The sequence below is a fragment of the Aspergillus pseudonomiae genome, assembly GCF_009193645.1.
Source record: "Aspergillus pseudonomiae strain CBS 119388 unplaced genomic scaffold BDV37scaffold_44, whole genome shotgun sequence".
Taxonomy (NCBI): Eukaryota; Fungi; Ascomycota; class Eurotiomycetes; order Eurotiales; family Aspergillaceae; genus Aspergillus; species Aspergillus pseudonomiae.
Genome location: NW_022476036.1, coordinates 17,142 through 42,623, shown reverse-complemented (window position 1 = coordinate 42,623; position 25,482 = coordinate 17,142). Strand labels below are relative to the sequence as shown.

General features: G+C 50.2%; 7 protein-coding genes across 7 annotated transcripts; 5 read left to right on the top strand and 2 right to left on the bottom strand.

Annotated features, from left to right (window-relative positions):
* Window positions 1-2,719: 2,719 nt before the first annotated feature.
* On the top strand, window positions 2,720-3,401 carry BDV37DRAFT_284141 (uncharacterized protein; the record flags this gene model as incomplete). The annotated part of the gene is made up of 2 exons (XM_032087441.1): window positions 2,720-2,807; window positions 3,049-3,401. The coding sequence occupies 2 exons, from the start codon at window positions 2,720-2,722 to the stop codon at window positions 3,399-3,401; spliced, it is 441 nt and encodes a 146-aa protein (XP_031940306.1).
* A 1,726-nt stretch (window positions 3,402-5,127) lies between these two features.
* BDV37DRAFT_272403 (Zn(II)2Cys6 transcription factor) lies at window positions 5,128-7,614 on the top strand (the record flags this gene model as incomplete). Its single annotated transcript, XM_032084865.1, has 4 exons — window positions 5,128-6,059; window positions 6,116-6,550; window positions 6,607-7,504; window positions 7,570-7,614. The coding sequence occupies 4 exons, from the start codon at window positions 5,128-5,130 to the stop codon at window positions 7,612-7,614; spliced, it is 2,310 nt and encodes a 769-aa protein (XP_031940305.1).
* A 142-nt stretch (window positions 7,615-7,756) lies between these two features.
* Window positions 7,757-11,201, bottom strand: BDV37DRAFT_294850 (putative NRPS-like enzyme; the record flags this gene model as incomplete). The annotated part of the gene is made up of 3 exons (XM_032089731.1): window positions 7,757-9,069; window positions 9,119-10,118; window positions 10,174-11,201. 3 exons carry the CDS (start codon window positions 11,199-11,201, stop codon window positions 7,954-7,956), a joined length of 3,144 nt encoding a protein of 1,047 aa, XP_031940304.1. The 3' UTR covers window positions 7,757-7,953.
* A 1,721-nt stretch (window positions 11,202-12,922) lies between these two features.
* On the top strand, window positions 12,923-16,303 carry BDV37DRAFT_294847 (transcription factor domain-containing protein; the record flags this gene model as incomplete). Its single annotated transcript, XM_032089730.1, has 6 exons — window positions 12,923-12,986; window positions 14,171-14,356; window positions 14,425-14,662; window positions 14,725-15,238; window positions 15,299-15,784; window positions 15,854-16,303. The coding sequence occupies 6 exons, from the start codon at window positions 12,923-12,925 to the stop codon at window positions 16,085-16,087; spliced, it is 1,722 nt and encodes a 573-aa protein (XP_031940303.1). The 3' UTR covers window positions 16,088-16,303.
* On the top strand, window positions 16,248-18,412 carry BDV37DRAFT_149759 (Zn(II)2Cys6 transcription factor). The gene is made up of 2 exons (XM_032078953.1): window positions 16,248-16,496; window positions 16,551-18,412. The coding sequence occupies exons 1-2, from the start codon at window positions 16,407-16,409 to the stop codon at window positions 18,207-18,209; spliced, it is 1,749 nt and encodes a 582-aa protein (XP_031940302.1). The 5' UTR covers window positions 16,248-16,406; the 3' UTR covers window positions 18,210-18,412.
* Window positions 18,413-19,166: 754 nt separating this feature from the next.
* BDV37DRAFT_251269 (putative DNA damage repair protein Mus42) lies at window positions 19,167-22,971 on the bottom strand. The gene is made up of 2 exons (XM_032082280.1): window positions 22,858-22,971; window positions 19,167-22,797 (listed from the first exon to the last, which is right to left on the bottom strand). The coding sequence occupies exons 1-2, from the start codon at window positions 22,910-22,912 to the stop codon at window positions 19,385-19,387; spliced, it is 3,468 nt and encodes a 1,155-aa protein (XP_031940301.1). The 5' UTR covers window positions 22,913-22,971; the 3' UTR covers window positions 19,167-19,384.
* A 256-nt stretch (window positions 22,972-23,227) lies between these two features.
* On the top strand, window positions 23,228-25,255 carry BDV37DRAFT_251268 (FKBP-type peptidyl-prolyl cis-trans isomerase). The gene is made up of 4 exons (XM_032082279.1): window positions 23,228-23,460; window positions 23,525-23,959; window positions 24,016-24,694; window positions 24,758-25,255. Exons 1-4 carry the CDS (start codon window positions 23,371-23,373, stop codon window positions 24,961-24,963), a joined length of 1,410 nt encoding a protein of 469 aa, XP_031940300.1. The 5' UTR covers window positions 23,228-23,370; the 3' UTR covers window positions 24,964-25,255.
* The last annotated feature ends 227 nt before the right edge of the window (window positions 25,256-25,482 follow it).

The window sequence follows — 25,482 nt, the reverse complement described above, 5'->3', positions numbered from 1 at the left end:
CGTCTCCCGACCAAAGCCGTCAGCCGATGGATAAACACGCCCATTCTCCGGACTCCGCACAACCTCGTCGTCGATGGGACGAAGGCAGGCCGATCTACTGAAGGCCGCTCCGTAGTTCGCTAAACCTAATCATTTATCCTATTCTTCGCATGCTATGGATTTTCCTGACCGCCAATGGCTCTGTTTCGCAGTAGATAGCTTGTTTTCTTTACTTTCAACTCTTGATAATGCTGGGCTTTCACAAATTGGTTGGAAGCTTTGGGGAGGGTTACATACAAGCGGTGAGCACATAGCACAATGACACTAATGTGGAATTTTGGGTCGAAGGTTGTTGTTGATCCCCGGTAGTCATAGGATCAAGAGGTCACTTGGAGATACTCCCAGTCATTCTCCAGCCCAGGCGTTCTCGCTTTTGATTGGCTCGGCCCAAACCGAGGTGCCCTAAGCCGAAGTACGGCCAATATCAGGACTCCAGAGTACTATGCTGGAGACTCCTAGTATACTACTAGTACGAGTATCCTACTCAGTCCGGTGTCAGTGCGTCGTGACCGGTAGCGGCATTCTATCCCTTGGTCCAGATGACAACTGGATTCGTAACGAACTTTCCAGAGATTCTCGGAGTCTCTGACTCGTCCAGTGGAGGTCAAGTGGCAGGAATTCGCCACACCTGCCTTGAACCAATGGTGCACGATCCATGGGAATGGATCTCCGAGTTTATCTATTTAAATTTGGCTTATCTCGCCTGTTATTGTCGATCAATCACTAGCGTGATTCTGGGGGCTTTTCCTGTCGGTTCTTCGCCAAGGTACATGGCGAGTAACGACCCTGCGAGGGTAGGCGTCGGCAGTTGTTGCTTCAGTAGGGCTTAGCTGAACCCTCCAGGTCAGTGGGTCGTTTTTCCAGGCTTCCCAGTTGGGCAATTGTCTCGATTAGGTAGGAAACTCCCCCCTATTTGTTAGGAAACAGACCTCATGCTAGTGTTGGCATTGGTATAGTGACGAATTAAGGATCGAGTAGGGAATGGTTAGTTTTTTTCCTTCTCTTTTGGCCTGTTTCCTTTTTCTTTTTGCTTTTGTTTTCTCTTTTGTCCTGACGGAATTTCTCTACCTTGTGCTGTCGAGGCATGTTTCTAAGTTGTGACTCGTATACCCTCGGAAATCGAGTCAATGCATGAGAATAGCCGATGCAGCCATCGGGCTAGATTCATTGGATCCTTCGGGACGGAATCGTAACATAATGCATCCATCGTACTAGTCATGAAGATCCCTACCGTATCTCTCCTACGACTCAGGGCTAATACAAACGCTATTCCGCAATGGGGCTAGTTCCGGATACAACTAACTGGGCCAGATCACGTGTGGTGGCATCTTTTGTTTCGATCCGCATTCGACGCAAGCCTCGAATGCTGTAAGAAGCTGCAAGGGAAGGGAAAGTGAGGGTGTCGCAAACCGCAAAAGAAAACCCCCCCATTGGACTCCTATGGCATCCAACTTTACGTGGTACCATGTTTAACCACTGCTGGCCTCCCAGTTTAAGCTTCAATGACTGAACCATAACAGCGTGCTCGCTGGGTCAGGCGTTGGACGACGGGGTTCATGTTCATGAGGAAAAGTGGTCGTCACTGATTACGATGAAATAAACGTACTGGTTTTCGATGAGAACGGGAGAACGAAATCCTCCTCCCCACTGAGCCAAACCTTTGGACGTCGACACGTTTCCGATGATTCGTGCAACTAACAGCCTATCAAGTAAGACGGAAAAGGTATCCGGAAGCATGCTGCGATAGAATTCGTGCAGAACACCTGCCCAGTGCCCACTCCGTTTAGCCCCTGTGGCCACTGGGGCCGCCGCCGCCGAATCAGCAAAGCACCCCTTCGCCAAAGGATTTTACGCGATCTGCATTGAAATCCGACGGAGAAGGACTCAAAGTGAGAGATGACATAGAGCCAATGAAAGGACGTCAATCAGACGGTACGGTACAGAATCAGGTAGGAGGAACTACTTTGACCAGGATTACTGTGGACGACTATCTACAACCGACATGAACGAAAACCCAACATGGCATCCCAATGGTTGTTCAATCATGGCGTCGGGCCCTCGGTTACATAATTCGATGGCTCCGTCATCCTAAGGCCCCAGCCAGGGATCCAGTCACTATACCATTTCACGAAGCGTATCGCCTGGGTCGGGATTTTTTTTTAAGAGTCTAATGTGCTGCAGCGTCCCTTCGTCGTACCTGGAAACTATCGGTTGTCTTTTGGAAACGGCCCGTACGCAAGTCCCCGTGCGAGCTGGTAACTATTGCTTTCTTTTCTTTTCTCTTTCCTTTTTTTTTTTTTTTTCTTTTTGTTTCCTAGTTTAAATTAGGTTTTATCTTTTTTTTTTTTTTCTCGCTTTCCTCCTTCGTTGTGCAGCGTCCACCCGTCCACCTTAGTTCCCCTTGTGGCGGATAGCCTCTGGCAGTCAATGCAAGCACTACAGAAGGATCTGCCTTAAGTGTTTAACAGTTCACTCATGATCCGTTTGGTCGAGCATGGTCTGGTCAACCTCCTCAGGATAGATGCACCTCCTAGCGAGGAGCATGTAATACAAAGTTCTATTGAGAACCTCATCAGACGCCTGTCTAGGTTTCCTCATCTCATTTTCTTTTGTTTTTTGTTTTTTCCTTTTGCCGTTGACTTGGTCTTCATTTCTTAATCAATATACACTTCTATAGACCATGGCCCAACAAGGGTCATCCAGACCATTTCGCGCCATTGCGCCACGAACGCTTCCAGATCCTCTGCCGCCGCCTGCTCATCCGGGAGGTGGGTTTGAAGAGGCCAAGATAAGGAGAGCATCTGCAGCTTGCACTGAATGCAAAAGACGTCGAACAAAGGTACTATTCTTTTCGTTTGGTTGTCATGGGGTGATATCATTCTTGATCTCCTCCACGATGTGTACCAAATCGGCCCGGTCTCGGGCTTGTTCCTGATTCCCTGCATCTAAACTCTCGTTATTCACTACTAAGCTCTAATCTCAATGTTATTTTGCTATAGTGCAGCGCAGATACCACCGGGCCTCCCTGCGCCGAATGTGCGCTCCATGGACGTGCGTGTGTTATCGATGAATCTGCAGACAAGCGGCGTAAGGTCGCGGCCCGACGTGCCCAAGAGGAATTGCGATATTATCGTGGGTTTGTCGAGCAGCTGCTGAAGGCGATTCGGCAAGGCGAGAGGACGGATGTGGAAGCAATTGTTGCCGTCATTCGGTCGGGCGCATCTCACAACGACATCCGTGCCGTTGTTCGAGAGTTCCTGACGAGGAACGCGAAAGGGGAGGCAGATATGCCGGACGGCGTGGGGCAGGGAACAGAGACCGACGATACATCGAAAGACTGGACTCCGGAAAGCTGGTCGTAACCAAAGTTATTGGCGCTGCTTCAAACCAGGGAATCCATCACCCAGCACGACCGCACATCGTTATACCGTAATCAAATCTCCCTCTACATCTTCAGAATCACACTTGTCGTTGAACTAATCATTCGAGCGCCGAATTTGATTGCTTAAGCTTCCTGCAGATTCATCCTGCACATGACTTGATCAATCTATAAAGGGACACAGAAAGGACCCAAAAAGAACCCAAAAGAACCTGGCAAGCTTATGGCGCATTCTTCAGAGGCTACTGGCTACTTTATTTGATATTCTCCCACCTGTCTCCTGTGATCACCTATCTTCGAATAACCTCCCTTGTGCCCTCTGCAGTTTCCGAAGCCATGTGAGGAAGAGTTCAAGCCCATACCCAAACCGCGTGGTTTGCATTTTCCAGAGCAACATTGCAGGATACCCGATTAAAGGGTCCTACTTTCATTCTGTTCAGCATGGGTCACTCTGCGGCACTAACGCAGGTTGGCCGTCGCGCCGGCTGGTGAGCCCACGGTTGTTAACCTTCTATTCTGCACAGCAAGAATCAACGATCAATGTTTAGGCAGGCACAACATCGGGCCTTAGTTCACGGGAGTGATGGTGTTATTGTTCCTTTCTTGCTCTATATCTTGTGCTAGCGATGAATTTGGACCCTGTTCTCGCTCCACGCATTAGTGTCGCCAAATTGAAAACCAGCCGCTATGTTTCTCCTCCGAATGCAATTTCAGTATTAAATGGAGCTTTAGTCAGTCCTAGATAGAGGTCAGCATATGATCCAAAATGGCAGCGGTTGTCCTCGCAGGCTGAGCATCCACCAGACATGAGGACATGCTTCAGATTTGATCGACCCTACTCAAAATATTGAGCTTGTTCATGCTATGGTACGGTGGACTAGTAATGACCATACCAGTGCATACCTTAGCATGGTCGTATGCATCCAATCCCTCCTGGGAGCGTTGACACGAATTTTATGGCAGGACGCACTAACCGCACAACTTGATTTTTTTGGTTCTCTGTGTTTTCCGCCGATTGCAGGTCCAGCACTGTCGGTTTTATAACCTTTTCCTCTTTTTTTTTTTTTTTTTTTTTTTTTTCCTTTTTTTTTTTTTTTTTTTTTTTTTTTTTTTTTTTTTTCTTCTTTTTGGCGGTCTGCTTCTACCTGTGGAAAGGGATCATTCTGATATTCTTCTATCTTGCTATCTTGGCCGTCATGGCCCTGTCAATGAGTGACTAAGCCAACCAGGTGACCGGCAGATGACCGGCTGCTTGGCCCCGAACTCTTCGATTCCCAACGTTAACCTTTACCCTCTATCGGTATTCGGTCCCCCTCGTGATGGAGTATACGAGCGGGCAAGACCTCAATAGTGCTCTCACCATCGTCTCTCTCGCAGTGTATTTTGTTGCATATTATTGAGAAACACCGTCATGATGTTTTTTTTTTACATAGATACGTCGGCAGTGAACCATTTCGGCCCCGGATACTCTTTGCCGGAGTGTGGAGTCACTAAGTATGCTTTAGTTCGCGGACCCCCGCACGTCAAACAGAATCCGTTCAATCCCCGGAAATTTCTCCTGATGAAAACTGCCATTCCACTTTCTCACGTCCACCTTAAAGAGGCGGAAAACCAAAAAAAGGAAACACAGGGGCAGGGCGGGGCTGTGACTTATGCAATCTTTAGCAGTAACTCCTATCAAGTGACGTGACGTGTCTCCTACCGATCCGATGGCAACAGGTCTCATTAGGGCAGATGCGCAGCTGTCACTCGGAAATGCTTGTCATGCTAGAAGAGCTACAGGTCTAGGGCCAAGCGAAACCTTTCGTCCGGGACAAAAAAGAAAGCCATCTGAGTCATCATTATCGCCTAAGCCAAGCAATACAAGACAGAAAATCACGAGAGCCTGTGATCACTGCAAGGAGAAGAAGACCCGATGTACTGGAACACTTCCGTGTATGAGATGCACAAAGCTCTCGCTTCCTTGCGAATACAATGCCGCTTACTCCAGAGGCCTGCCTCCAGAGCCTCTACCGGCACCCCCAGCCGTAGCGGCTGACTACGCAAACCGAAATCATGGTCTTTCGCCGACATACACTAATCGGAGCTATTCCTCTCAGCGGTCGACAAGGAGCTGTTCCCGGGCTGCCACTGGTTCGTATCGGCAGCATAAGAATGACGCGGAGATCTCAGGTCGTAACTCACCCGACCCCGTGGTCACTGATTTCGAGGGCAATTACCTTGGTCCTGCGTCGGGAGTCTCCTTCCTTAACCGTGTTTGGCGTCGTCTTCACCAGGATGAAATAGGGGCGGTTCCTGGTGACTTTCAGAAAGAGTCGTGCTCCAAAAGCACATCCGTGTTCATGTTTGGTGACAGACCCTACTCAGACGACCGGGAAGCTGGCTTTACTCTTCCCTCGATTGAGCGGGCGCGAGAGTTGGTTGAAATATATTTCGACTTCTCTATGGTTACCTACCGCTTCCTGCATAGAGGAACTGTAGAGGATTGGCTGAAACAAGTGTATGAGAGCAATATCTCTTCCCTGAATCCACCCACTGGCCCAATGGTAGCTCGAGCAGCGATTGTCCTTATAATATTTGCTGTAGGCTCACTGCATGAAGAACTGAAACCAGAGCATGATATCGACGTTTGGAATGGAAGGTAAGCACGTATACCGGTGCTGTCACACTCTCCGAAGAAATACTGAACACTTGTAGCGAGCAATGGTACGCTGCTTCAAAATATCTATTATCCCTAGAGTCAGGACCTCCCCGGCTGGAGTCAGTACAAGCGAGGTTAGGCCAATGCCTTTACCTGCTTTCATCATCCCGAGCCAACGAATGCTGGTATGCTTTTGGGACCGCGCTGCAGCTTGTGACGGCCTTAGGGCTCCACCGAAGATGCCCTGCGAAGTTGTCGAAGAATGGCAATAGCTACTTGGAACGTGAAATTCGTAAACGGATCTTCTGGAGCACCTACACTCTAGATAAATATCTTAGTGTCATGTTCGGGAGGCCGAGGCTAATCCACGAAGAAGATCATGACCAGGAACTCCCGGACGAGGTCAATGACGAAGATATGTTACAGGACGACGCACGCCGAAGGACAGGAACTCCTGACTGTATGATGATCGCATCTGTTCTCCACTACCGGTGTGTCCTCCCCTGATTGCCTCATGCTGAACTTGCAGCTCACATCCTTCTGGTAGACTCGGTCGCATACTCGGTGAAGTTTCCCGGCAACTGTACACGATCAATCCTCGATCTCGAGAGCCCCCTCTCGAAGTCGCTGTACGGCTCACTGCAGAGTTAGAGGAATGGAAAAAGGCCGCACCACCTTTGTTCAACAGCGTTCGTGCGACAAGTCTCATTCCACCTCTATGTAGGCAAAGCCAAGTTTTGCAACTCGCGTATTCACATTCCATAATCCACGCCACCCGGCTATTCCTCTTGAACGATTTCATGGACCTCAGTCGCAGGCCACCAGTCTCACATTCCACGGTAACAAGCCATGTACACAAATGTATAGGAGCGGCCGAAGACGTCATGAGAATAGTGGATACCCTTGGCAAACAAGGCGTCTTGATCCGGTCATTCTGGTTCACTCACTACGTCTGCTTCTGTGCCATCACGGTGGTGTATATATATACCATCCAACAATGCCAGCTGTCTTCGTATCCCGATGCCTCGCGGGATATGGAGGATAAAAGCTACTTGTGTTCATTATTCAACCTCGCCGAGGCTTGTCAGCAACATCTTGCCGAGGCTACCCGCAAGAACTGCCCAAGCCGTCGCTATAGCATCATTTTGGGGGAGCTCAGATTAGAGGCACGTAGACAGACCGGATCATATCTATTTCCAGATGCTCTTGCGAGTGCGTCACAACAACCTGCTACTACAGCTATCCAAGATCAAGCCTCTATGGTTCAAAGAAATGCGAATCAAGCAGATATACCACAATCACTTCCGTCGCCTTCTCGCGCTACCAATCAGTTAGATACCGTTGCACCCCCAGACGCAGTAGCAGAAGCGTTTGATTTTAGCGAGGACTTTGGGCTTCTGGATAATTTGGAAGGACTGAATTGGTGGACGCAATTAGACTCCTGGGTGCGTTTACACTTATCTGCGCTTCGAGAGTACTATGCTTCGGCATATAACTGACAGTTGTATAGGCATTTTCCAACCTTTCAGCAGAGCCCTCGAACCTGGGTCTATGAACCTCGGGCAGTCAGAACAACAGCGAAAGCGTATCACTTGTGATTACTGCTGGCTGGTGTATATATAATGTTGTTATTCCTATTCTGAAGATATGATCAATTGAAGAACCTGAAACAAAACTTGAAAGCTCAGTCATTACCATCCACTTAGGTAACACCGCATTATCATTTATCTACTCGATAATACATTTTCATATGTCTACTTTGCTTTCTTGCACAATTCTTCCCAAACATATCTCAATAGACACAGTTAGTCTTCAAATAGGATTTCTAAATATAAAAGCAGATAAAAGCAGATACCACAGTGCTAATGGATATACAAAGACAACCAAATCATTTCTACAAAGGCCAACATTCCTTGCGAAAATACGCTATCATCTTCCCAACAAGCTCCTGATCCAGAGGCCTTGCATCAGCCAAGGTGGTTGACACTTCCCTCGCCCGCTCCGTATGCCAGTTGAACGACCGTCGTGGCATATCGGTGTCATACTTGCTTGCGAAGAAATCAACAAGCTTGATAGGCGGGTTGGCGACAGGATCCGGGTTCGACGTTCGCAAACGCTGTATCCAGTCCCGTTGCTCCAGCTCCTCGAACTCCAGCCCCGCATCGCGAACATAGGGGAGGAGGTCCCTGGTCCAGTGGAACGGGTGGTGGCTGACGATGTTGAAGACCAGCTCCGTGTCGGGCTTGGAGACCGCCGTGCTGGACAGGGAAATGTCGATGACGGTGCCCGCAACCGTGTCCACCGGGAGCCACAGAGGCGACTCGTTGAGCTTCGGAAGCGCCCCGATAGTGGTCGCGGCTTGTAGCATGAGGGGGATGGCCTCTGTTGCATTCCAGACACCGTGGTCTTGGTCGCCGATCACCTGGCCAATTCGGAGTACCCTCGCACAGATACCCGCTTGCTGTGCGGCATTCATGCATATGTGTTCGCTGACAAGCTTCGATTGCGCATAGCCCATGTTTTGGGCATAGGAGAGCTTCTTGGGCAGGGCCTCGGGAATGTCGTCTTCGGCGGTGCCCACCACCGAGCTGACGGAGGAGCAGAAGTTGAATGATGCTGGGGCGGGTCGTTGCGTCTTGAGACATAGATCGAGGAGATGCTTGAGGCCTCCAATGCTGTCCTTCTCAAAGCTGCTGAGGTGCATGTTGAAGTTCACAGACCAGGCGCAATGGATGACGTCCGTGATCTCCGAGGTCAATGTGTTGTAGGTGGAAGCATCCAGCCCCAAAGTCGACTGGGATAGGTCGGATGGGAGAGCAACGATTTTCTGTTTCGCGGCTTCCGTAAGGCCGTCGAACACGCGACGACTGCGCATGGATTGGAGTACGCGGCCGTAGGCTTCAATTGGCGAGCCGGCGCGCACAAGACAGTAGATCTTCTGCACCTCTGGACGGACGGAAAGCTTCCTGACTACGTGAGCTCCTAATGAACCGGTGGCGCCTGTGATCACCTGTATTGTGTTAGCTTTGATTTCTCGACCGATGATTCACAGGACCTACAATGTATCTCCCGTCTAAGCCATTCGACATTGCAACGTGCTGCTGGAAGTCGCTATACTTCGATATCAGCTCGGCCATTTGGTCTTCCACAGACTGAACATCGGTTGTGGCTCCTGAGTTGAGGGAATCAAGATAGCGAGCCAAGGACCTGATCGTAGGATGCTCAAACGCCACATTCAGGCCGAGCTTTTGGCCGTTCGTATTGAGCGTCTTCATCAGGACAGATCGAAGCTGGGTAGCCTGGAGAGAGTCCATCCCAAGGGCAAAGAAGTCGGCATCTTCCGTCAGGTCATCTTCCTTTCTGGGCGAAAGAATATCGCGCAGTTGATCCTTGATGAAGGCCTTGAGCTCCGTTTCGGATAGGACAAGCGATCCGCTCATGGCGTCCTCCGCCTCGTATGCCTCTTCGATCAGACTACTGAATTCTTTGTAAAATCTTTGCCGGATAATGGTTCCCTTGTCTGTACGCGGGTAGAGGGTATCTTCCGGTAGCACGCGGACCATGCCTTTCGAGAGCTGTCCGTACGCCGGCATGGCCTCATGCGCCTTCTCGACGGCAGGCCAGATACTCTCAATAAGTTCCTGATCAGACATGGAGGCAGTCTCGGGCGCACGAACAACCGCCAGCCCGATGCTCGCCTTGCCCGCCCCGAAGACAATCGCCTCGGAGATTGTATTGAGTTGTCTGACTCTTCCTTCCATATCAAGGGGGTTCACCTTTTCGCCATTGACGAGGACGATGGTGTCGTCCAGCCGAGCGTAATACTTATACGCTTCCAGGGTTGGGTGCTTCACAAACAGATCCTTGGTGGCATAGGACCCATCTGGTCGGTTCGAAATCACCTTCGAAGGCCAACCATCGAGACACACCAATTCAAATATCCCCGGGTAGCGCTCTTCGAATCGCAGGAATTTCTTCACTACCTCCGACGGCCGGAGATAATCCCATTCTTTGTCATCTCGCGGCCGGAAGGAGGTCATCAGTTGGCCTGTTTCCGTCCTATGGTCTACGTTAGCCAGAGGTCATTACCTCATCATGCCCTAATTATACGTACGATCCGTAGTGGCTTATCAGGTTGACATTGTTCTCGACGAGCAGATTTCCCAGCGAGTCTGGGCACGCAGATCCGCCGAACATCACCGCCTTGAACTGTGCAAGAGCAGCAATGCCCTCTGCTGTCTCGGCGAGCAGCTTCAAGGCGTACGGCACGCCGTAGAAGATCTCGAGAGGATGTGCCTGCATGATACTCAGCAGGTGCTGTCTAGTGAGCGGGAGTTCGGCGTTGTAGAGATAGAGCCTCTTTGACGAGTAGATTGTCCGGAACAGCACACTGATCCCATGATTATGGTACAGTGGTAAAGTGATGAATCCAGACATATTCATATGACCGGAGTAGTTCCTGACGGCCGCTGCCTGCGTCTGGTAGATTGGTTTCGGGAGACCCGTCGAGCCACTGGAGTGAATGATCCACGCTAGGTGTTTGGATTCAGCCACCGGGTCCAGCCAGGGGACCATGTTCGTATCAACAGCAACCTCGTCTGGAACCGGGAAATCGAAGGATGTCTGTGCGGGTATCACCTCGACTTGCAGATCCGGGAGCCGCTGCTTGAGCTCCTCCGCCGTTTCCTTGAACGACTCATGGATGAACACATGGCGTGAGTTCGTCCTCTCCAACAAAGACACATACGCCTCGATCGAGATCCGCGTCGAGAGAAGCAGTCCCGTGTGTCCCAGCTTCGCCACCGCGAGCAGCATGACCAGGTAGCTGAGATCGGAGGTTCCCAGCAGGGAAACCACCCTCGGGGTCTCTCTCGAGGAAGCCCTCGGCGGGACCTTCGCAGCTATGGCGCCGGCGACTCGAAAAGCAAAGATATCCAGTTTGCGCAGGGGGTAGTCCACATACTCGATGCCGGTCCGTGGATAACATATCACGGGCTGTTCGGAACCAAGCGACGCACGGCTTCGCACCAGCTCGTCGACTGTGAGTGGCACCCGATCTGGGTCATGATTGACCCTCGTGTTTCTCAAGCTCGGGACAGGTAACGGTGTAGTAGTGCTTTGGGGGACGGTTGCAGAAATCATCTTGGATGCATTCGTGTCACTTCCACATTACAGCGGTAACTGGATGATGGGAGCGGAAAACGCACCGCTTAAATAAGAGGGTCAATAGACCTATAGCCGCCGGCAAATGACCAGTTTCCATCGTAAGGTTCCGATTCTGAGGATAGGCTTCATTGTTTGGTGCAGCCGGAAAAGGGCTCGGATATTTCTCCGGAGGCAACCTTCAAAGGCTATAATCCCCACAATTCAAGTACATAGATCATGCTGCAAAGCCGGTTGGTTCATCGACGCTCGGATAAGATGCTTAGGTTCGGAATAACGGTTTTCGGCTGGAGTGGTTATATTGTCGTTCTATACTTAGTTGCCACGACCGCTGCGGCGGCTTGAAGTCGGTATCTGCAGAGAAACAACTAGAAATATAACAAAAAATACATAAAATAGTAATGTCTTTCACTAACGCTAAGAAGAAGTCATTTTAGTCTTTAGATATAGTATTGTTAAAAGTAAGAGATACTACAAAGGTTTTGGTGAAATGAATGCAGAAGGTATATCGATCGTATGACTGTAGTGTATATTTTATATCAGTTTATCTACACTACATGGTCGATTTGAAATACCACTAATGATCTATATGACAGCGATTAAAATAACGAAGAAATAGATATTAGTAGCGGGACACCGGCACTACCAGAGGTTCAGCAGTCATATCATCCGTGCCGTGAATTCGCTCAGTGGAATAAATTAATCATGGAGGTAGTATGAACTATGTAGCGGGTATCATAGGAGACGCTCCTACTGGGAGAGGCTCTCTTATTCTCTAGGGGATGTACTTGAATACAAGCACGAGGTGGCCGAATACTATGACTTTCTTTCTAGCCCATAGTCCTCCTTGATGAGATCCGCCTCTTTCCTCTCTTAGCTACCGCATACACAGTCACCATGGTTGCAGCGCTGATTGCATCAGCATAATACCTCAGGAGGTGGGTCGACTCATCTGAGAATCTTATCTTTCACGAAAGCAGATTTGAAAACTCGGGCGGCAAAGAGAAGGCATGCAGTGAGAATTCCAGTGTCTGCTGCATCGTATAGGAGCCCTGGTCGATCATGCACGCATCCATAGGGTTTGAGGACTTGACATGCACACTACTACAAGATAGAGGGTGTATATTGCTCGCAACTATTGAATAGCAGGGGTTGTAGCCGGTGGGAAGGCCGGTCATCAGCTTACCGCGTTAGAGTGACCATTCTCAATCTTGGAATACGCAGGAGTGCCAGTTAATTGAATATCTGACGAGAGGTTTAATCGGATTAAGAATATCCTATCTTGTTCCAGAGGAGCAACGATGAGGCTGTGGAGATGAGTAATCGGGTAAAAGTGATCCGAAAAGTGATCCGAAAAGAGCTCCGAGGAGAAATCCCTGGGAAAAGGATCCCTAAACTACCAATCGCGAATTATGAAAGCTGAGAAATAGCATATAGGACTCTCTTATTATGCCGCCTAAACCAGGGGCCACCTCGGAGACAGCAAAGCCAAAGTAGGTCAGACGGTACTGGATTATTAATTGAGGTCATAAAGGGATTCGAATGCTATAGATTATCCTGGTCTAGAAATAGTATAAATACCAGATACAAGAATTGACCTCTATCCCTACGAAATAGAACTTCATCGTATCACTGTCCACCGCAATCTGAATAACTTATCGTACCGCTTCATCCATACTACGCGAAAGGTGTCCATCAAGATGACTATCCCTCCCGCGGGCACTCCAGTAGGACTTGAGATCCCGGCCAAGGATGTGGCTCGTGGTAGGTGGCCGGTCTCATCTACTCGATCCCATGACTGAATTCTGACCTGGTTACGCTGCGCAGGTTCTGCATTCTACAATGCGGTCTTCAACTGGACTTTTGCGCCTTCGACTCTGGGCTTCCCAGCAGATAAGCTGCTTACTTTCACCGTGCCTGGTGGAATCTTCCCTATCGGCGGGGCCCTCCGCCGGGTGGATGATATTCCAACAACTGAGGGCGCTCTTAAGATTTACCTCTATGTTGAGGATATTGTCGCTGCGCTAGAGGTTAGTACGTTGAAGCTACTGATCGGACTCGGGAGGGATCTGACATCAATTGAAAGGCAATCCAAAAGCACGGCGGTAAGAAGGTCGGCGAGGTCATCCCAGAAGGTGATAAAGGGCTCTTCCAGTACGTCGAAGACAGTGAAGGCAACGGCTTCGCTATCTACACCTACAAGTGAAGGGCCAGGAGGAGTTGTATGTCAGATACGAGATAGGGCTAACCCGCTGACAATAGTCAAGGCCTGTTGGCGCCAGGCTTGAGGCAATAACTTAATGAATGCGGCGTTCGGTTTAGCATAGTACTAGATATCACATTCTTCCTAGCATTGAAACTAGTTCTAATCATGGAGTCATTGATAGAGCCGCGTAATGTCGGAATCCCTTCAGAAAGTAGAACCCTGGCTTTCTTCTCGGATCGGAATTATCACATCTCCCCTTTACAGTTTCCATTTACTCTAGCTTGTCAATGTAAACCGCTGCTTTCCCGTCTACTTAGGGCTAAATGTCCGTTTGGCTTTGTTTAGTGGTGAGCCCGTCGTCTTGCAGCCCTGATATCGAGCCTTTGAGCATTCTTTTAAGCAGACACCACTCATCTTTCAATGAACATCGCGAGCGAACACGTCTATCTGCTCAGGGAATCGGTGGTAGGGTGTCAGAAATATAGCCTCTTCGCGACCAACAACCGTTCCCCTTGGTATTGGAGTCTCCAACGGAACGGAACACTTTGCATGGATTGAATGATTACAAACAATGGCTACTAGTGCTTACTCCTTCGGCGGTGGGGCAAAATCAACAGTGATTATGCCTTCTCCGTCGGCTTTGAACACTGACGGATTCCTGTAGTTCTCCGACACCCTCACACATAAATGCTCTCTCGCAAAATTGGGTCCAGTTCGCGTCGACAGCCTTCTCCGCGGTCAGCCCCGAGACAGCGGCAGCGGACGGGAAGAGCCTGTGAAGAATGTCGGCGACGCAAACTGCGATGCGATGGACAACAACCACGCTGCGGAGTTTGCGTAGAATCAGGAGTACTATGCGAGGTCAATAGCCAGCGTGCTCTGCGGGGACCGAAGAAGGGGTACCTAAAGGCGTTGAGGAATCGCGTTGGTAGGATCATGCAGAGAGGCAAGTGTAGAGCACACCGAACTGACAGCAACCTATCTCAGCATGGTTAGAGACTCGCTTGGCCGAGCAAACCGCCGAGTGCAACCCGTTATCCACCCCCGTCCCAGATCTCCAAGATGTCTCCAGTACTTCCACCGCGTTCGAGTCAAATCCAGCCCCATTGTCCGCCAGAAGCCCGTCGGCCTCGGAGCCTGAGATTGTGGCAACGACAATGGCAAGAGCAAAGATGACCCCGCAAGCAGGAACTCTGAGCAACAAGCCGGTTTCCGAACTCATGCAGGCAGAATTGTGAGTTCGTGGGTGCCAAAGAGGGGGTTTATCGACGACGCGATTTCTGACAGCTTATTTAGGAATCAGCTCTACTTCGACCGAGTCCATCCCTCAATCCAAATCCTTCACCAGCGTCGATATATGTCATGGGCCCGGTGTACGGTGGAAAGTACATCACGCCAATGCCTTCAGTATGCAATGTGGACACTGGCGTCCCTTCACTCCGCACAGTTTCGGCACCTCCACATATCCTTCTATCAGGAGACCAAAAGGATGCTGGACCAGTTAACCAGAGACACCAATTTTCTAGTCGATACAGAGGAGATCCAAGCGTGGATCTTAATTGCAACGTATGAATCCATGCGTACATTCCACCGATCAGCCTGGATGAGCGCTGGAAGGGCATTCCGACTGGTGCAACTGATGAGACTGCATGAAATCGACAATCCCACAAATGCTCCTATACACGTTCCTGGACTCGAAACGGAGCTGATTGAGACTGAGGAGAAGCGACGGGTCTTTTGGATGGCATATTTTCTAGATCACTTATTCAGTATGCGCAACAATTGGCCCGTCACGCTCAACGAACACGTGGTAAAACCGTTTCTGAACGCGAATGAAGAGAATAAATTATCTGATTGATGCAATGACTAGATCTGTACCCGTCTTCCAGCTCCAGAAATGGAATTCCAGAGCGGGCAACCGGTGCTGGGTGTTTTCCTGTCAGAAGCCATTATGGACCACTCCCAGGCAACGTCGCCGTTTAATGAATGTGTAATCCTGGCAACCATCTGTGGTCGCAGTTTATTCCACGTCCAGCAGCACAAGATCGGCTTTGTGTACGGAGGAGATATAACCCCCACCTGGTCGGAGCAGCATCAGTGGTTGGACAATATTCTCATCAATCGACTCCAGGTTCTCTCCCAGTATCACCCCTCACCCATGCAGCTTTGCGACCCCATGCTCTTGTTTGCGCATATAATGGGACAGGCAACCGTGATCTACCTGTATCAGGGGATGAAGTCCGTTCTAAGGACGATCGATGAAAGGGCCTTAGTGGTGAATAAGGAGCGAGCGTTGGTGGCAGCACAAGAAATAGTCACTCTGGCAAAAGCGCTGACCGAATCCCACTTCTTCAAGGTAATCACGGTCTCAAGGTCCCTGATAACCCAGTATTCATTTTTCTTCTCGTGCTGATGAACAACTCAGGTCCACCCTCTCATGCCAATTCCTTTGTTTCTGTGTGCCGAGTTTCTCGATGACGGTCACGCGACGGAGGGATTTAATTCCCAACTTCAGGAACTTCTGCGTATATTTCATCAATTAAAGAATGTTAACGATCCGAGCCAAAGTTATATACAGTTATTGGAGCTGTCCTGTACTGCGGCATCCATGGATCTAGCGAGAAAGCACTCGACAGTGAGCACGTCGTCCTTGTCCTGACCTGGCTGCCCAGCACGACCCAGGCACCGCAACTTGCTCCCCTGGTCAAGTGGAAACCATGATTGTGCATACCCGTGGCTGATCACGAAGAATATAATCAATATATGCAGCATCTACTAATTTGACTCTTTACCTTACTAAAGATTTAAGGTTGGCGCTAGCGCACTCGTTGACCCGTTTAGGCTTAGTCGATTTATTGTCTATTTCTAGTACTGAAACGCTGATCGTCACTTGAAGTTACTTTCCAACTATACTTCAATCTCACCCAAATATCTAGTGCTGTTTCTGAATTCTCCTTCGAAGACCCGTATGCTGTGCAATGTACGCGCCGTTGCCCCCACGCCCCCGGAAAACCAGCATTAGCAGAAGCAGAAACGGTTGCGTTCCTTGTCGGCAGAAAAAGCGCAAGGTATAGGGAATTCCCGTCATATCAGACCCAAGTGCAATTACTGATACCATTCAGTGTGATGAAGCTCGGCCACAATGTCTCCGATGTACTCGTACAGGAGCGATGTGCTGGTTTCAGAAGATGCCGCTACGGTTTCGCTCCGTAAATACAAAAACAATAAGGTCGAACGATTCGAAAGATCATCAGTGGGAATATAATGGGGTCGCTGTAAAGGTATCCTCAAAGCCTGTACGACATGATGGTTGCAGCTCCGATAGCATCGTGGAGCCTGCGTCGCCGCCAAATGACCACAGACAACAGGACAACCTTTGGGGCATGACTACGGAGCAACTATATTTATCTTATTTCACACAAGAATTGACGAATATGTTGCCGGAAAGTGTCCGAGCGGTAGCCTCGAGAATGACAGAACTGTCCAGTCTTCGTGAGGCTGTCATCGCCCTCTCAGCGGCCCGACTGGCATCCATCGAAAGCGAACAGCAACGGAGACCTCGCTTCCAGCACTTTTCGGAAGCGCTTAGTCGTTTTATTTCCGCGGTTCAGCATATACGAACATCTCCGGCGGATATAGAGAATGTGCTCGCGGCAGTCATCCACTTGGTCCTCTTCGAGTTAGAGGTAGGGACACTCTGGGGTGTATGTTGCCATGTTGCCGGGCTCGAGAACTTGCTCATGCTGCACCAGGATGTTCTGATGGAGTCACGCTATGGTCGTACTCTTTTGAGAGCTGGTGTTTTTCTTAGGATGCGGACTTTATTCTTGCTCAACCCACTCTCGTCGCTCGGTACTGAACCTGCGACAGGGAGGTATCTTCAGAGACTGGTCGATGAAATCGCCCAACCGCGGGAAATCATATATATAAACATGACCAGAGCGGTATCCATGACGACACACCTCATTCTGGCACACTGCATGCAGCATGATCATGATGCCTGGCACCGTGTGGCGGGCAAGATTTATAGTCGATTTCAAGATACCTCGATGCAGCCAGCGGATCCTCCCATGCTACCGGAAGCAACCGAAGGAAGAGATATCTATATATACTTGAAAGAGATAGAAGAGCGAAACAAGGCCGTCATTTCCGATTCGGGATATGAACCGCTCGGCACGATGCTTTCAAAGCCAAGAGAGTCCAACTCCAACGAGAGACAGCTCTTTCTCAATATCCCCGAACTCAATCCAATCAGATTCGATCAATGTGAAGAAGCTATATTCTCCGCCGTCTATGCTCTCTCCCAAATATACTGCGACGGAAAGCTTCTCCAAAGTCTGCTCTACCAACAAGAACTCGAAAGCAATCCTCATGTGACGGAGCATGTAAAGACAATCCTCGGTATCGCAAAAGGATACGACCCGGCCAGCTGCTTCTGCGACAGCGTCTACAACATGAACATTAGCTGGGTGTTAGTCTTGCTCGCCTTGCGCTGGCCAACTCAGGAGGTCATGCGATACCTCAAGGACGACTTCCTCCCGCGTCTGCAGCGCACAGATGCTCTGCGCGAGGACACCGTAGGCGCATTGCCATGCTTCTCCCGCATCGTGAATCTACTAGACACGGAAACGACTCGCGGCCGTAGAATCTACACGATGCAACCTGTCTACGCAGACTCTGCCGAGCGAGAGCATTTCTTCCTGATGAATCAGGTGCAAGGCTATGCCATCCACGGCCGAGACCGCGAGGGTCACTTCTTCAACGATTACATCTCTACCTGATATTAGGCTTTGTTTAACACAACACAACACATACATCCCCTGGGTTGAACCAGAATGAATCGTCCAAGGAAAGCCCATTTAATATATAATATACACATTCTAACCAAGCAGAGCACAAGCTACGCAAGAAATATACAAAAGGAAACCAAGACCCAAGAACCAAACAAACAACGCCTACTTCACCAAGCCACCCTCCCCCCTCCTCAATCCATCCAGCCCCTTCATCCCCAAGAAAAACTCCCTCCCCCCAGTCCGATAATACCCCAGCCCCAACCTCCTCTCCTCCCCATCCACCCGATCCTCAAACGCATTCCGTCGTCGAAAGAACACACAACACACCGTGATCCCAACCGCCAGAACCCTGTTCATCATTCCTGTAAGCTATTTCTTCTTTGTTGCCCCAGTCTTGTACTTGTATCGTCGAGATGGGTTCCCCCGGGGGATGGGTAGGTAGGTAGGTGGATTGCATATCCAGGATGTGTTTTACTTACACTCCGAGGATGATGGCCGGGATGCCGGCGGTCAGGAAAGCGCTGGTTGGTTTTTCGCAGGGGGCGCTGTGGGGGTCTGAGTCTGGGGTGCAGCTTCGGGTGTGCATTTATTTTATTTTGTTTTGTTTTGTTTTGTTTTGTTTTGTTTTGGTCAAGTTTGTAATATAGATATGTAGGGTGGTGGTGTGAGGAATTCACTAAGGGGGAAGGAAAGGTGAGAGAGAAGATTTCATGGGGGAGCTGTGATAGTGGTTGGATTTTATATCCAGTCACGGTGGTATGTATATTATGGGTTCTTTGCTTTATATAGACTTGGTGTATATAAATTGAACTGGGGCTATGGATTCTGACTAACCGGATGGGGCGAACAGGTGCGCTGGTGCTATAATTTCATTTTAGATATTTTAAGCCAGGGTAAAGGTGTTTCAGAGTGCTTCGTCTAGGTGGGAGGGTTATGATCACTTGGGATTTAGATGCATTTCATTACACCATAGAACGAGGAAATGATTTTGTACACTAAGACTAAGAAATATCGGACTGTGGAAGTTAAGATGTGTCAATATGACTCTTCTGAAGTACACCGTAACCCATGCTTTGAACCAAAACTCCATGTCATCAGGGATATATCAACGTAACAGGCATTGCCATATACATACAGCTTACAGAGGTTTATACAAAAGCAGGTTACGAGAAGTCCACAGGAGGTAGGCCTCGTTCCTCCAACCCAGCGAGGATGCCCTCCTGGAGTAACCTTAAAGCGTCATCCCATGTGATGGCACTCTGGGAGCCACGGGCCAAGCCCACCGGAGATCCCTGCCCGTTGGGTGGCTCGCTAATTTCATCTTTTGCATCTTCGACTAGCCACATCAGCCAGCGAACAACTGACACAGCTTTGTCGACGTCCTTTTCGTCGACAACGACACGCTTCACGTATCGCGCGAGTGATTCCACGTCCTCGTCGAAGGGTCCATCATCGGCGAAGGCTGCGTGCCAGGCGCCAACAGCATCCCGCAAATCGGACAAGCTGGAGAGCTTTTGGGAGGTGAAAGTGGGCCTCTCGGGCAAAGGGGGTAGACAGAGGCGCTTTTGTGGCGCAGAAGACGCCGAGGCCGGTGGCCCATTCTGTGTTCTCTGGGCTGTGCTACTGGGGCGTTGAAGCATCCGAGATCTTTTCTGCTCTTCAAGTACTTCGCGACGGATGTCCTCGGGTAGTGCTGCAAGGAACTCTTCCGACACCCCATTCGGTTCAACTGAAGGGGACTCTTGCCTTACAGGCGGGTCCCCATCATGACTAGTGGTAGGAGTAGCGGGTCTCGGGGCGAGGAAGCTCGAATGAGTGAGTCGCAGGTTGCCGACTGCTTTAGTACTTGGGCGACCACGCTTTCTCTTCGTCGGCGTCGTCGGCTTCTTCAGTTTGAGTGAGCCAGACGAAGAAGGGCGGGACGTGGAGGTAACCGGCACTACTGAGGCTGCAGGTTGTGGGCCACTAGCCCTTGAAGACTGGTCATAGTAGCCCAGGACTTCAGCTCGTACATCGTCCGGTAAAGCAGCTAAAGCCTCTGGGTCTAGCTGAGATTGAGGGGGGAGTTCTGCGCCTTCAAGAGGTTGTGCACGCCGACTCGGGGGACAAGGTGATGAAGGCCGAGATTCGCTGCGAGGCTTCGCTTGTGATATAAGCTTCGATCGAATGTCATGTGGAAGTTCAGCAACTACTTTCGGGTCAGGCTGGGACGGCATGATAAACTGAGTCCCCGATATATTTAGGGGTTTTTGGTTGCTGTCATTCAAGGACGGCCTATGGATGACGGATTCGCTCTCTCCTTTGCGAGGACTATCCAAATCATCGGGATCGTGGCTTTGGGGGACGTTCTTGCGAGCGGGAGACGTCTTGAAGTTGAGCTGTTGCTGGCTATTGTCGAGACTTCCCGTATTCCTAGATTTAAGGGGTTCCAATTTGGTCATTTGAACCCCTAGGCCTCTGAGATCACCAGGCGTGATGGCAAAACTTCTTAGCATAGACACAGCCTCTTTCCCCAGCGTTTCTGCTGCATTGGTGGCTACCCCAAGTATCACACTCTTGTTGAACACGTCACACTTCCCATGACCCAAATGTTTGACTGGCTCCAGTGGCGCATCCGCTGCCCTTCTCATTACCTTTAGGGTCAACTGCTTGCCCTTAACCAGGTTTTCGACGAGCCTCCGGTGTAGTTCTTCGCACAGAGATTGCACAAAATCGTCGGCTTGAGCCTGGTTGACGAAACGAATACCCCAATTGACTTCGGCGGAAACAGACTTCCTCATTACCTCAGTCCCAACTTCTGTGCGGTCGATTCCGCGAGCATAATCCCAGATCTTCGCTCCAAGTTTGGGTCCAAGCGTAGAGGTAAGTTTTTCGCGCGTCAGTTCCCTCACATCCCTCACAAGCTTGACACCGAGTTCTTCAAGTTTGGCTCCCAGACTGTACCCAACACCGGGTAGATCCCGGGCTGTTAGGCCCCCAATGAAGTCTAGCACAGCGTCCGGTTTGAGTTGGAACTGACCAGCGGGCTTCGCTTTACGCAATGCAACCTTTGCCTGTAGGATGTTCCCACCAATTCCAACCGATACAGCACAGCCCGTTTTGCTCTTCACAGAGTCCCGCAGATTCTGGGCTATCTCGTCTGCCTTTGCCTGTTCGCGATAAAGCGAACCTTCTGAAATACCCCTGCCATCCGATCCACCAGCCTCCAAGCACTGGGTAGTGACATCAATGAGCGCTTCATCAATACTCACACTCTGTACAATTCCATCTAGGGAAAGGATGGCACTGTAAAATTTCCGACTTGCCTCTTCGTACGCAGGGAAATCGTAAGGCAGCACCTTTAATTCAGGACATGCCTGTAGGGCTCCCTTCATCCACATCCCATTCTTAACCCCATGGGCACGAGCCGCGTAGTTACAGCTTGCGATTTCTGAGCCAGAGCCGGTGCCGTGCGCAACAGCAACTGGCTTTCCTTCGTATCCCGGATTTTTCAAAGTGGATACAGCCGCAAAGAAGCAGTCAAAATCCACGTGTATAATATACCGTCTTGTGCCAGGAGCACTTTTCGTCCTGGCCGGTTGAGATTGCGATTTCTCCTTCGTTGCTGCTTGAAGCTGGGCCTTCAGTTCAGCTTTCCACGTAGATAGATGATGCAAACGAGATTCCTTATAGAACTGCTGAAGAAAATCCGGATTGACAACGCTTGAGTTCCTCATGCGGGGATCCGTCAAAAGTTGCGCATTGTATGCCTCGGATGTCATGTCCGGTTTGGCAGGGGAAGGGGACGACGCAGGTTTTACGGTTGCTTTGATTTTTGGTGACATGCTACGACTAGGGTTACGGGTCGTATCACTTAGACTTGGCTGAGGCTCTTGTGCTTGACTTTCCCGAGACTCTTGTGGAAGGGGGACCTTGCTCGTTTCTTCTGTAGAGCTAAAACTTGGGAAGTCACCATAATCCGACTGAGACGCAGCCTTGAGCGACGAGTCAGCAGCGCTATGGGCCCCAACGATAGAGACTGACGGTTGCACAATGCCATCTTCCCCTATGTCTAACTCCTTTGCTCGAGAGGTGTACGGGCTTGGAAGAGTCTGATCTTTGTAGCTCGAGGGTGGGCAATTCGTCAGACTGAGAATGTGGCCATTGTCGAACTTGAGAACTTTCTGAGAATGACCTTCGTCCACCACCCGAAAAGTATCCCAGGGAAGTATGCGGCCAGCTTTGATACTCTCCACCACCCATGCCGGTTTTACAATACGATATCTTCGGAACTCTTCCCGCTTCTTCGGCGTGAGAGAGGTTGCGATGATATGGGTGGCCGCCGTCTTTCCGTCAAGATACTGGAGGAAACCGCCGCCATGGCTTACGATCAGGCGATGAAGATCCTGGAGAGACGGTTGAGTGTAACCATTTACATGCGCAACCACGCCGCGAAAGATTGGGGGGCAATCCGATGCCAAGGAACGAATCTCGGCATCTAGATTCTGTAACTTGATTTTCTTCCGACGCATATAATCGCCATGCCCCCCAAAGGCCGAAGCCCCATATTCTTCCCCCTCCTCATTGTCAAAGGTGTCTAGAAAGTAGCAATTAAAACCACTGACATCATAGCTTTAGAGAGGGTCAACGAACGTACGGTTTGCGATCCGCTTGCGCACGGTGCTAGAGTTTGCTTCGAGCACAGAGCCCATGATGGGCTAGAGACCGGTTCTCATGATACTGACCCACAACGTCAGCAATTTAGTTCATGCGCAGGACGCGAAGACGATGAGGGGACTTTTTGGAGAAGGTACGCGGAGTTCGTGACGGGGGAACAGAGTCATGTGATGCGGTGAGTTCAGGGCGGTCAGAAGTGGCAGACAGGAGGAGATGGAGGCGGTGGGCGTTGTGATTGGCGACTGGATTTTCAAAGGTCCTAAAAGCAAAGAAAAAAAAAAAAAAAGCGGATCCACTTATGCTCCCTTGAGGGATCCGCAGTTAAGACTAGTTGACGGTATCAATCAAAACTTTTCCTCAGCATTCGTTCGTCTCTTCTCGTCCCTTCTCTCGTGGCTTCTGTTTGTTTTTTCCTACCTCTTACTTCTACCTTCCTTTCACTTTTCCTCTTCCTTCTTTATATCCCCGTGCTCTCTTTAAATTCTCGCCCACCATGTCTGGTGTTCAACCTGTTGCCGTCTATGCGCTCAAGGTGCCTGCTGGAGGTGCCCTTATTCCCGCAGTGCCCGATGCTGCGGCCATGGTAAGTCAGATGGTACCTCATAGACATTGAGTCGTCAAGATAGAGTCTAATTGTTATGCGACAGTTCCGTGTGAGCATGGCTGCCATCGATCCTGACGAGGAACCTGACTTCGATGGACACGATACCAACCAGCGCCCCAGAGCCACCCTCAGGATCGTGCGCGCTCCCCCCGGACTGGACCTTGAGGACGACTCGGACGAGGACTACGAGGATGTGGACTCTGATGAAGATTCTGATGATGAGGAAGTCAATGGCGGTCCCAGTGACAAGGAGAAGGCTCGCAAGCTCAAGGAGCTTGCCGCTCTTAAGGAAATGGAGGAAGCCATGGACGAAGATGACGAGGACGAGGATGATGAGGATGGAGAGTTCGACCTGCAGGCTGCTATCTCTAAGCTCGTCAAGGGCAAGGGCCCTGCTACTGATGACGACGAGGACGACGAGGACGATGAGGGCCTGGAACTCGATGAGATGGTCGTCTGTACCTTGGATACCGAGAAGGTATGGTCTCTGCCTTGACCGGTGCTCTGTACTGTACTAACAATGATGCCCTACAGAACCTCCAGCAGCCTTTGGACATCACCGTCTCTGAGGATGAGCGTGTCTTCTTCAAGGTCACCGGTACCCACACTGTTTACCTGACCGGAAACTACGTCATGCCCACCGACGAGGGCCGTCATTTCCACGATGAGGATGAAGAAGATGAGGAAGACTATGACCTTTCCCCCGACGAGGATGAGTTGGATCTTGAGGCCCTCATGGGCGAAGACGATGAGAGCGATGACCTTGATGACCTCGAGAACCCCAGAATCACCGAGGTTGACAGCGAGGAGGAAGCCCCCAAGCTTGTTGACACCAAGGGAAAGAACAAGCGCTCTGCCCCCGCCGATGAGGAGAAGCCCGCCAAGCAGGCCAACGGTGAGGAAACCTTGAGCAAGAAGCAGCAGAAGAAGCTTAAGAAGAACAACGGTGACGCTGCTGCTGTTGAGAAGAAGGAGACCAAGGAAGGAAAGGAGGCCAAGAAGGTCCAGTTCGCCAAGAACCTTGAGCAGGGCCCTACCCCCTCCGGCCAGGACAAGAAGCCCGCCGAGCAGACCACTGGCACCCTTGGTGTCAAGGAGATTAAGGGCGTCAAGATTGATGACAAGAAGCTTGGAAAGGGACCTGCCGCCAAGGCCGGTAACACTGTTGCCATGAGATACATTGGAAAGCTCGAGGACGGCAAGGTCTTCGATGGTGAGTGACCACCCTGATTTTCGCGTTAGATGGAAGCATTCGCTGACCGTATCTTCTGTACAGCCAACAAGAAGGGCAAGCCTTTCAGCTTCAAGCTCGGCAAGGGCGAGGTGATCAAGGGCTGGGACATTGGTGTTGCTGGTATGGCCGTTGGTGGTGAGCGTCGCATTTCGATCCCTCCTCATCTGGCCTATGGCAAGAAGGCTCTCCCCGGCATCCCGGGCAACTCTAAGTTGATCTTCGATGTCAAGCTTCTTGAGATCAAATAGACGCTTCGCCATTTCTATGTATTCGGTTGCATATTAGCTTGATGTTTGGGTATCACGGTGGCAGTGTTGTCCATATGGATGTTTCTTTCCTATCTTCATGCTGTTAAAAAATGGTGTTTTAGGGGCTTCAAATTTCAGTTTAATCCATTTATCTCATTTGGTACTGTTTTCCATTGTGATATCCGACTTGTTTCCTTGCACTCTTGTGCATGTATACCGAGGGATGAGGATATTACAAATAGTTTGCGTATTTTCTTCAATAGACCAGCAAAAGAGAATGGTATGATTCTCAACCTTGGTCTATCTCATGGTATGTATAGGAAAGCCGCTTCGTAGGGCAACCGTGCCGCGTAAGTCGTGACTTCCTCCAACCGTCGAGGCAGATGTTCTTCCAACTTCCTCTTCTCATTCATTCGCCTCATATAATACTACTACCTCACACAGTGGCTTTCGCCCTGCTCGATCAAACATCCTCTCTTTGATTATGCACGCTTATGCTACTAGCATAGAGGGCCCAGA

Bases quoted from the DNA above. Each gene is read 5' to 3' on its own strand.
- BDV37DRAFT_149759 (XM_032078953.1), top strand. From the start codon at position 16,407: ATGTACGCGCCGTTGCCCCCACGCCCCCGGAAAACCAGCATTAGCAGA. The intron at 16,497-16,550 runs GTATAGGGAATT...GATACCATTCAG, and splicing joins GTCGGCAGAAAAAGCGCAAG to TGTGATGAAGCTCGGCCACA.
- BDV37DRAFT_251269 (XM_032082280.1), bottom strand. From the start codon at position 22,912: ATGGGCTCTGTGCTCGAAGCAAACTCTAGCACCGTGCGCAAGCGGATC. The intron at 22,798-22,857 runs GTACGTTCGTTG...GCTACTTTCTAG, and splicing joins GCGCAAGCGGATCGCAAACC to ACACCTTTGACAATGAGGAG.
- BDV37DRAFT_251268 (XM_032082279.1), top strand. From the start codon at position 23,371: ATGTCTGGTGTTCAACCTGTTGCCGTCTATGCGCTCAAGGTGCCTGCT. The intron at 23,461-23,524 runs GTAAGTCAGATG...GTTATGCGACAG, and splicing joins TGCCCGATGCTGCGGCCATG to TTCCGTGTGAGCATGGCTGC. The intron at 23,960-24,015 runs GTATGGTCTCTG...GATGCCCTACAG, and splicing joins GTACCTTGGATACCGAGAAG to AACCTCCAGCAGCCTTTGGA.